The 10,966-nt window shown below is 52.0% G+C and overlaps 1 protein-coding gene across 2 annotated transcripts; it reads left to right on the top strand.

The window, feature by feature from the left end:
- Positions 1-1,284: 1,284 nt before the first annotated feature.
- ANAPC16 (anaphase promoting complex subunit 16) lies at positions 1,285-5,827 on the top strand. Of its 2 annotated transcripts, XM_010165199.1 has the most exons (3): positions 1,285-1,436; positions 3,607-3,681; positions 5,541-5,827. In XM_010165199.1, exons 1-3 carry the CDS (start codon positions 1,298-1,300, stop codon positions 5,654-5,656), a joined length of 330 nt encoding a protein of 109 aa, XP_010163501.1. In that variant the 5' UTR covers positions 1,285-1,297; the 3' UTR covers positions 5,657-5,827. The 2 variants fall into 2 exon arrangements, with proteins under 2 accessions (XP_010163501.1, XP_010163503.1); XM_010165201.1 differs by lacking the exon at positions 3,607-3,681 and having other exon boundaries at positions 1,298-1,436; positions 5,541-5,656.
- Positions 5,828-10,966: the final 5,139 nt, after the last annotated feature.

Below are 10,966 nucleotides of genomic sequence, written 5' to 3'. Positions count from 1 at the left end.
CAGCCTGTCTGAAATACAAACTGCAGCTGTACCTAGGAATCCGCCAGCTCTGAGAGCCCCAGGCGGCGGCGTTCCAGCCCAAACCTTTATCTCGCTTCCCTCGGGAGCAGGGAGCTGGGCTGCCCGCGTGTGCTGAGGGAGGTGTTGCTAGATGTATCTTGGCCATTTTAAAGGTTTCTTCTGTCCAGGCATTTTCATTCACAGCCCGTAAGCTGCCAGCCTGCTGCGAGCTGATGCTTAGTTTTCTATTACACACAGTAAATGAAATAACCTTGAGCTTAACTATGAATTAACACATAATTTTTAGTTGTGACAGCCTTTTAGAAACTCATTTTCACCACTAAATCGAGTGTTTTCCAAAAGCACTGTCTGCGTGGCCTAAAGAGTCTACAGAAGTGTATTAAATAAGTAGGATAAAAGAAATGTATTAAATGGGTAGGATAATTAAGAAGTGCTTGGAAGTGGTTCAGAGGAGTAGCAAGTGCTGTCACTTACAAGTGACAGCTGTTTTACTCTCAGAGTGGTATGAGACAAGTTTTAAGTACTCCATCATGACAAACATACAGCCGATACCGCTTCAAAACAAGGCTGAGAAAAGGGTATGCAAGAGGCAACCAGGCTTGTGCTGTACGGGCAGACAGACAGAAATGCAGTGTTTTAAAAGCAGAAGCACATCTGGAGCGATGCAGAGAGTAGTCACTGCGAGTTAGGCACAGCGTGGCTTCGTGCAGGATGCAGCGCTGGAACTGGCAGTCCCGCAAGCTTCCAGGTTTCATGAGGCAGCAGGACTTTCTATGTTTGTGCTCCTGGAAACAAGACAAAAAAGAAAAAAGAAAAAAAAAAAAGTCTTTTTATGACCCTGGGGAGCAGGAAAGGTGCCAGGCAGCTGAAGGCCAGTGAATTCAGGCCAGCGACCGGTGCCAGGTTATTTTTATGCACGCTTCAGTGTCCCGCTGAATTCCCAGGCCCCTTTGTCCGAGGGGTCAGAGTGCGGGTTACCTTTGGTTCTGGGTGCCACCGCGTGGTGTGACAGCTAACTGCACTTGTCCCCGCAGCGGGCCAGGCAGCCTCTCCCACGCACGCCGAGCAGCCTCGAACCACCAGTGCTTTGTGGCCGTGGAGCCGGGAGCGGGGGTGGCAGCCCAAAGCTGCGGTCGCTGGCTCTTCCTGGACCTCACCGCCTTCATCTGCCGTCAGATACGTGTGCGGTCGCTGGCTTCGTGCCCTGGGAAACTCCGAGAAGCCCTTCCTAACTCAGCCTTGCTCTCTTTGTTCTTTCAGGCTGGGACGGGGTGAAATGGCAGCCTCTTCCTCATCCTCTTCAGCCGGCGGAGTCAGCGGGAGCTTGACAGGATCAGGGTTCAGCGTTTCGGACTTGGCGCCACCCCGAAAAGCCCTCTTCACTTACCCCAAAGGAGCTGGGGAGATGCTGGAAGGTGATTGCTCCTGTCCTTCTCCTTCCCCACTCCTCCTGGTGCACAAGCAGCCCTGGGAGGGTGTTGCTGAGCTTGGCATGCTGCTGCCTTTTTGGACTTAAGTTGGCAAAAGCTGGAGGGAGGAAGGAAGCACCGGCGCTCAGTTAGGTCCTGAGCAGCTCCGGCTCTCCCACCAGTTGTTCATGAGGAAGTGATTTTTCTGGCAGTCACCTGTTTTTTAGCTCCATGACAACACTTCAGATGAGGAATCAATCTACCTGAAAGGGAACATGACGGTGTTAATTGCTCATTGTTAGCTAATCCTTTGATGTTGGGCAGGAATTGCTGTAAAGATAGCTGAGGCAGGAGTATTTTTCTTGGCAAAACGTTCTGGGGTTGGATTTGACTGGGCTAATACAGGAGGCAGCTTGTATCCCTGCTGGCCAGGAAACGTAGGGCTTGCTCTTGCCCTCAATCCAAGTTAAAACCTCGCCACAGAGGTCTACGAGAGGATAAATCAGGACTAGAGCTCTCTTTTAATTCTTTGAGGCTGAGGCTGTTCCCCTTTTGGGCTCACTCAATGGGGTGTTTCTCCAGGGCCGCCTGGAGAGGGTCAGGGCTCTGATCCAGCGCGGCATCTCGCCCTGCGGTGCCCAAGCCCTGCCACCCGCTCGTCAGGGTTGCCTGAAGGAGGACCCAGTCACATCACAGCTGCATGTCCGTGCCCCTGCTCTGGGTGAGGGAGGAAGGGCAGGTCCTCCAGATGACAGGGTTAAGCCAAGGTCTGTCTGTCTGCTCCTCTTGAACTTCCTGTGTCACCGTGCCACACACTTGACTGCGTGAGCCTGAAGTTCATGGGGGTGGCCCCACAGCTCAGAAGTGACGGCGTTCCAGTAGGGACGAACACGGCAGCTGGGAACTGATTGCTGCGTCCTTCAAGGACTTGTTTTTATTACACATTAGAGCCCCATGTGCCAGTCTGTTGAAGTAACTATGACTAAAGGCTTGCTCACAGAACTTAACGAGCCCTCCAAACAAATGAAAATAACGAAGCACTTTTTGTTACTAAATAGACAGCTGTTCCTCCTGAGAGCCACTGGGCAGGACAGCCAGGCTGGGGAGTCAGAGAAGAAGGAAGGGTGTGTTTGGAAATAGCACAGGGCAGCACCAACGCAGCATTTCAGCACCTTGCGAGAGGATGCTCTGAGCATGGCGAAACTCCCCCTCTTCCCTCTTACCTGGGGTTCAGCTTCAGACTAGATTTTCCAAGGCCAGGGTGGTCTGTGTCTGCCCTTAGTCTTTAAAATTACTTCTCTTCCTCATTTTTACAGCATGGAGCCTTTACTCAGTTTTGCTTTGGGCTGACCTGTTTACCACTAACACGGCAGTTTGTCTGCTCTGGGTGGCAGCAACAACTGAACCGTCTCCCTGTCACAGGAAACTTTAAGTTAGCTTTTTAATTTCTGAGATAAAAGGTGATACACCCGTTCTTTCGTCAGACAGGTGTTTGTGGGGTAGCTGCATATCAGTTTCTCCTTCAAAAATCCCCACTAAGTGACTGATTTTAATTGTTAGTTTAATTTAATCTTGCTTGTTTTTAAATAAACCATTTTTAGGGGTATTTTGGATTTTTTTTAGAAGGAAGTAGTAGAAACTATGTCAGTACTTGGTCCACAATTAGCTATGTATTCCAGATTGCTTTATTTCTGAGACAGTTGTGTGATCAATTACTGATTTAGATGGCAAGATACACATTATTTGAAATCCTTTATGTGGGGTTATGGTCTAAGCCTGTGGGAAAACATAAAACATTGTAAGGACAGAAGCGTCTGAGCCCCGAGGGGATCGGAGACTGCTGTAACATTAGCTGGCTTCTCCTTAGCTTACCTTTCATTTAAAATGGACTTGACAGAGGGGATGTAGCAGGCTATCAGCTGGGATGGCTCCCAGGTAGCACAGCCGTTCCCCAGCGGCGCCGGCAGCCAGCCAAAGCCCTGCACAGGATTTAAGTGTGGGGTTGTACGGGCCAGAAACCGGAGCGCTGCGTGCTCGGTGCAGGGGAAAGTCTCAGAACGCTGCAAGCAGGGAAACCTGCACCTTGAACATAAAAATAGAAGGTTGGTGGCACTGGGTTAAGGCTGCTCAGTCTTAAAACTCTCGGATCAAACCACCTCCCTTTTTCTGTTTACAGATGGCTCTGAAAGATTCCTCTGTGAGTCTGTCTTCAGCTATCAGGTTGCATCTACGTTAAAGCAAGTGAAACACGGTAAGCACCAAAGCGCTGTCTGTTTTAACTGCACGTTGATCAGGGAAGATGGCAGGGCAGTGCAGAGAAAAGGCTGACATGTTCTCTCTCAGGTACCAACCACAAAAAAGCCGAATAGCCTTTTAAGTTGGCGAATTAACGCTAAGTCAGACCATCGCCGAGTCCTTTTGCAAGCCCTATGCAAAGCGACAGGAACCCACACAGCCCGGGTGGGAACAGGCTGTGCCTTTCGAAGCTTGTTTTTCCATCGCTGTGTGCTGTGCTGCCTTCACCAGAGGTGAGGCCAGAAGAAGAGGTTATGGGCAGGAAACGCCCACGCTCTGATCTTGGCCCAGCGCTGACTGTCTCTTCGGCCTCGGGCAGAGACTTGATTCCACCTTTGTTTCTCTGCCCAGCCCTCATGACACCACCAGGTCAAGTGAGGTTTCCAAAGGTGCTCAGGAGAGGGACGTGCAGGTGCCTGGTGTGGCATGACAGGGCTGACTCCACTCCCGACCTCCTCAAGAAAGAGCCTTAGATCTTGTTTGAATTTCTGCTTCCCTTCTGGGGCCTTCACCTGTCACCCAGGTGCCTGTAACTGAACTATGGGCTTGACTGCACAGCAGCTTGTGTTCTCAAGACATTGGGCAGAGCTCAGCGCCAGATCACGTTTGCTGCTTGAGGGTCACATCCTTTCTGGTCCCCACCTCTTGTCATCTAGAATGGCTACTTCGACATGTTGTCTCAGACCAGAGAGGTTTCCTGTCCTCCACCAGTGAGGGTTGTCAGAGGAGGTCTGGGGGCGTGCAGCAGCTTGCAAGGCTGTGATCCTGTATTTCTGAACCAAAAAACAAAGCTGAACTTCAGAGCCATTGTTTCCACAGCTCTGGCGCTACTGCAGCTGTAGTTACTGGGGGCTGCTGCACAGAGCGGCACCCTGATAAGCACCAGCCTTTGAAACTGGTTTGTGGAGCACCAGCAACTGCTTCTCCCTATAAGAAAGGAGAAAGGCTTAAAAAAAGATTGAGGTCATCGGTTTTTTTGGTTAGTTTGTTTGCCAGCTCCCAAAAGCGCTCGATTGCAGGAGGTGGAGTGAGAACAGTCCCTCTTAAAAAGCACCCACTGCTGCAGTCAGCATAAATCATGCACATTTTATGTTACACCTCTTGCTAGTAAGTCAGCTCGTACTGGGTTGTTTTTCCAAGAGGCCGCTGCGCTGTTAAACTTCCAGCAGAGCCAGGAGAAGAAGGGCTATTCTCATCTCCCTGCCACTGCAGCTCATTTAATTGAAAATTTAACCTGCGTGCCCAACACGTAACCGGTTCTAAATAAAGCTGAGAAGAACAAGTCGTCTTGGGGATCCCAAGGGAAGCAGCTCATCTCTCTGCGGGGACCCTTGTGTCACTAGCATGCTCTGATTGCAGAGCCTTTCTGCTACAGTCACCCAGGTCCTCCTCAAAGGACCTTCCTTCAAACGAGGTGTTCCTCTACCGTGGGCTGACCAAGCCCTCTCTGAACTGCTCTGTTCTTTTGCGCTATAAATATTTATGCTAAAGAAATGAGCTTCATCGTATTTTCACCCCCGTACGCTAATCGGCCTCGTGTTTCCCTGTTAGGACTTGAATTTACACGGCGCGGGCAGGGATGGGTAAATACACATTCAGCGCCGGATGAGGCAAAAAAGCCTGTCCCTGCTTTCTCCTGTGATCTGGCGAGGTCTCTCTTTGCACAGGGAGTCGTGTCAAGTGGGTTTGTATTCAAATCAGCTTGGTGGGCTTTATTCTACTCTGTTCCCCATTGACAGCTGGGAATTTGCATCTCATTGAAAGGTTTAATTGCGCTGTCGTTGCAAACCACAGTTACCTTTGAACTTCTCGCAGATCAACAAGTCGCACGGATGGAAAAACTGGCTGGTCTGGTGGAAGAGCTGGAGGCAGATGAGTGGAGGTACAAGCCAATAGAGCAGCTCCTGGGATTCACTCCCTCCTCAGGCTGAGCGTGTCTGGATCGCTGCTGTCAGGGAGAAGAAGAAAAACATTTTCTGGCCTGGCTTCAGAACACACCCCCATTTATCAGGATGCTGACAGCTGCATCGGCAGGACCGGGCTTTTTTTTTTTTTTTGAGAGTGAGGACCCCCCGCAAAGCTGCCAGTAAATGGAGATGACAGGATTCTTCAAGTCATCTGCAGCGTTACAAGCTGGCAGGGCTCGGTTTCTGTAACTTAGAGGGTAGGATCAGTTTGACAGAACTTGGAGAATCACCCTATTGTTCACAGAGGAGGGAAGACTTCCAGTGTGGTGGCGGGGAAGGCAACCCAGTAACTCAGTCTGGCCTTTTCCCGGCGCCTGACCGAAGGACTGGCTGGTTGGTGGGCTGGGAAACCGGCATCTTTGCCGCTGAAGCTGGGCCTCTGTAGAGCAGAGAGGTACAATGCCCTGCCAGAAACACGCTTCAGCATTTTGGGGATGAACAGGCCGAGAACTGTCCCAGGTTGGTTGAGAGGGGGCAGGCAGTGACGCTTTCTCCAGAGGTTCCTCATGTGTCGCCCAAGCCGTTTTCTCTCTATTGCTGTTTCTCTTGTGCCTGCACAGCGAGTGCTGGTAGGACATGGCTCTCTAAAGCAGAAGCTGTATCTTTAACACCCTGAAACTCTTTTCCTCTTTATTATGTATTAGATTGCTCTGTGGTAATAAAGTAATTCTGTCTTTGAAACCATTTATCTTTGCAAAGCTGATGGAAGAAACAGTCAGCTGTTTGGTAGGTAACAGGAGGAGGTTTAATGAAGCTCAGAGGCAGCTCGGCTGTTACAATGGTCAACTTAACTTCTATTTGAAAAAAAAAACCACTGAGAGGAACCAAACCACGCTTGCGTTATGCTCAAAAGTGGATTGATTGAAATCAGATTTTAATCCTGGTTTAACTCTGCCAGCAGAAAACCCTTATTTAAAGCCATCCATTTTAATCATCTTGTTTTTAATTTGTACTTCACTTCTGTTCTTGAGGGGAACTGGATTTCCCATTTTCTGTCAGAACTATGTTCATTTTCCATTGATTAGAGCCTTAACACCATGATATTGCTAGCCAGCAGGAGGATAGGCTCAGCACTGTCTTTAAGCAATTGTACAAGTTACTGCTCCAGATGCCTAATTCTGCCATTTTTCAACATCTTATTTATGAGATGATGTTATTTTATTTCAGTCCAACCACATCTGAATTGAAACAGATCAAGGTGTTTCTGCTCTGGCAAGGGGGTTGGACTGGATGATCTTTCGAGGTCCCTTCCAATCCCTGACATCCTGTGATTCTGTGAATTTGAATCCACCCCTGTCTTAGATCACCAGCAATTTGTGTTAGCTAAAACTAAGAGGAAAAAGGTATGCAGACAGGTTCTGTGTTTGTTTCTGTTTATAAATGAGATGTGGTATCAAAGTCAGTTTTTCATGATCCAGAGCCATGCACCACCCGAAAGCCACCCCCCCATCTGCAGGTGAAGCCCCAGTTCCAGCTCCACACCCGTGGAAATTCACTGTGCGGTTTCTGAAACTGTCTATGGGCTCTCTCATGTAAGGCCACAGCTCAGCTGAGACATGTCCCACGCCACCTCCCCCGTGCATGGCCCGGAAGACCTCCTCCCCGGTCCTGGAGGGCTGCCAGCCCCTGCTCGACGGGGGCCTCCTGCACAGTGAGCAGCTCCTCGGCCAGTATCGCTCTAACCGTGATGGTGGTTGGTATTCAAACTCCGTCTCAGGTGGGGTTCTCTTGAAAAGAAGGGAGTGTTTCAATCGTCAACTTGTTTGTTTGGTTTATATCATCTATTTTTAATCCTGCTCACTCCAGACACCTAACCTTACCTTAGCCAAACTTGACAAAAATACCCCGGTATCAAGATGACATTGTGGCTTTAGGAACAGAGCCACACACCTTCTGCCACCGACCGTGCGGCAGCACCTCAGACCCACCTCGCTCATCCCGAGTGCCCCCTGCTTACCAACACTACGTGCTTCCACCCACATAATCAGATGCAGAGAGCCCCTTTCCTTTTACTGCTCGGCATGAAACTTTTCCACTCTGCCAGCACTCCGGGGACGCCGGGGGATCGGCGCCTGCGGCTCTGCCGATGGGATGCAGTGCCCAAGCATTGCCCAGATCTCCCCACAAGGCCAGCACGTGCCAAAGGGTCCAAAACACGGCGGGGCTGAGATTTCAGCGGGGCTGAGTTTTTCCCCGTGGCAACCCCCGCCTCACCCTCCTCCCATTCCTTGTTTTCTAGTTGTTTCTCAGCGGTTCTAGGAGCAGGAGCAGGGAACGGCCCCAGCTCCGTGCCGTACATGGCTTGTTTGTATGTGCGCCCAGCACCAAAATAGACACATGTGCGAGAGCCATTCAGAGGAAGTGAAAAGTTCAGCCTGTACAGCACTACAAATGCAAAAACATGTTGTTGGCCGTTCCCTCCTCCCGCTCAGTAAACACTTTATGTAAGGCGGGGAAAACTGGAGGGATTGCTGCACAGTAAAATTAAAAAAAAAAACAAACCCAAACCCCTGTGCTTCCCCTCCTCCAAACACAAGTTTTCCCTGGCAGCTGGATACTCCCCAGCTGCCCTGTTTCAGCTTTGCAGATCTGTGGGGCTGAGCCAGGGATAACTGTTCCTCCTGGGGGTTTTGCAGGACCATTCTCCCTCACCTCAGGGGTCTCTGCAGCATCACCGGGGGCTTGGCGAGCAGCTCGGGGGCTATTTGGAGGCTGCAGCTGGGAGCAGAGCAGCAGGGGAAAGGGAGCCTGTCAGCTGCGAGCCAAAGTTGATGCAGGGAGGGGAGGGAAAATGAAAAAAAAAGCTGAACAAAGAGCCCTGTTCAGGGCTGCTGGTTGGTTTTCCTGTGGGTGCTCGCAGCAGAACGTTATGTACCGGCGCGCAGGCCCCGCTCTCGCCTCCCCTCCCTGGCTCCTCGCACTGCTGGCTGCGGCCCCAGTGCTGGGGACGGTGCCAAGGCACGCGCTCGCCTTGCCACCCTGCCAAAAAGCCAGCCAGGGAGCGCCTCTCCCCCCACCGAGGCTGCGGGAGCATGGGGCAGCACCCCTAAAACACCAGCTCCCAGCTTTTGCCTGGGACGGGGCAAAAGCATCCAAGGGGGGGGGAATTTCACATCTCACCCTGCAAACGGCACGGTGCCAAAACCATCCACCATTCTCCTTGGACGCACGTTGCTTGTTTCTCTGCCCGACTCCCGCACGTCGCGGGCAGGCAGCCTGCCTGCAGCTGCTTGTCCTGGGGGCAAGACACGGGCCCGAAAGGTTTGGCTGGCAGAGACCTGCCCAGCCAGCAGCACGCCAGGACCTGCCATGGCATCCCCCCCAGCCCACAGCCTTCAGCTCGCCTGTTAGAGCTGGCCACGGGCTCAGCATTGTGGCAGAAGATGCACAGGGTCACCCCTCATGTATCCATCACCCCCTGCCATGACCGGGAATCCTGTGACTGAGGACAGAGCCAGAGAGGGTGCAAAGGACACCCATCCTGCAAACACTTAGGAGACACCCCAAAAACTGTGGCCTCCCCCCAGCTCAGCCCCCTCACTACACTCCCCGTGCGAATGTTTGGCCACAGAAGATCACACCAGCCTTGGTGCTAACCCCAGCTGGTGATTGCGTGCCGAAATAATACATAAATCTACCTAAAAGCGGCTTTTTGGGCCATGGAGACGCTGGGAACAAACACAAGGATGTGGACTGTGCTGTGGGCAGTGGCAGCCACCCCATGGGGCAAGAAATTTGCCCCCCCCAGCGTACGTAGGGCATGGTTTGCATTCGAGTGAGCCAAAGGACTCGCTGCACCCCTCCACACGCTGTGCATCTCCTCCCTTCCTCCTCCTCCTCCTCCCCAGCCCCCTCTCCCTGCAGCCCTGCAAAATTGCTGAGCTCAGCACATCCCGGGCAGGGGCCCAGCCAGGACCCTCCCCAACACCAGCCGGCTTAACCCTTTGCAGAGCTAGAAATGGGAGTGATCGAGCAAATCTCATCGCAGGGGGAGTCCCACAAGGCACAACTGGCCAGGAACAGGCTGTCCAGAAAGTTCATCCGTCATCCTGACCCCCCCCCTGCTCTCCCCAGAAAGGGCAGCGGGTCAGGGGGAAAGACGCTGCTCGGCCACAAAAATCACGCTGAGTTTACACCAGCAGCAGTACCCAGGGAGGGGAAGCACAGGGATTACTAATATCATAGTTAAAACTGCTTTCTAGTCCCAAACCGTTTCTAGAGGCTCTGCTGCAGAAGAACAGCCCAGGTCGCAGTCTCTTTCGGGACAGAAAATGAGCTGCAAGCCCTGCAACGCTGCTTCTCCCAGCAGAAGCGTGAGCGCACAGCATCACGTTAGAATCATTTTGTTTCAGAGATCAAAAATTACATTTCACTTTAAAACTTGCCGTCACACCAGGGGCTGCTTGCTCCTCTGCCTACCAGGAGATGCTATGGCAAATAAAGAAAAATATTTATGCTCAGCTTCAGAATTCAAGCTTATTTTTAGCAAGGCGCCTTCCCTGCGGTCGTTACCTCTTTTTTATTTGCTATTTTCCCCCTGTTTTGACCCCAAAGCCAGCAGTTCCTCATCTATTTTCAGCCTTGCTCAGTGAACATTTGTACCAATGACTTGGTGGTTGTGGGAAGAAAAAAACCCACCATCTAGATTTTGTTAAAAACAGGATCCCAAGCACCATCCAGCCGTTTCCGAGCGCCTTTGTGTGCATTTCGCTGTGTTGCACCGGGAGTGTGCAAATATCAGGGTATATTTTTAACAGCTGGGGTTGGGGTTTGTTGGCTTTTTGTCCCAAAGAGCAGAGCAGTAGCACAGCATCTCATGGGCGCAAGCCAGGGCTTGTTCCTAGCTCCCTGTGCACCCCTCCGCCCCGCTGCTCCCTGGGATGCCGCCTGCTCCCCCGGCTTGGACCTCTGCTCCCAAAAGGGTGATGGACTCAAGCCCCGCTTCTCCTTTGACCCCTGAAAAGTAATTTCCCCACTGGGGGGGTGCCCGGCCCCTCCGCACCCACCACCCCACGGCTCTTGGATGGGAGAATCTGTCCCCATCCTCCCCACCGCAGAGGTCAGAGGCAGTGGGCACGATGCCAGCGCGGGGTGCTTGTCCCCCTCGCTCCCGCCTGGCGTTTGCTCTCGGCCGTGTTTGCCGCCGGGCTGTTATCAGTCTCTGCTCGGGAAGGACAGTGCCCAAGATAGCTCCCGGGGTGACTTCAGAGTGTGCTCAGCTCCTCCGATAAAGCCACAGGCAGGGCGGCAGGAGGACAAACAAAGCCCTTTATC

The sequence above is a fragment of the Antrostomus carolinensis genome, unplaced genomic scaffold, assembly GCF_000700745.2.
Source record: "Antrostomus carolinensis isolate BGI_N321 unplaced genomic scaffold, ASM70074v2 scaffold45113, whole genome shotgun sequence".
Taxonomy (NCBI): Eukaryota; Metazoa; Chordata; class Aves; order Caprimulgiformes; family Caprimulgidae; genus Antrostomus; species Antrostomus carolinensis.
The sequence above is the reverse complement of the archived record's forward strand: the minus strand, read 5'-3'. Positions and strand labels throughout refer to the sequence as shown.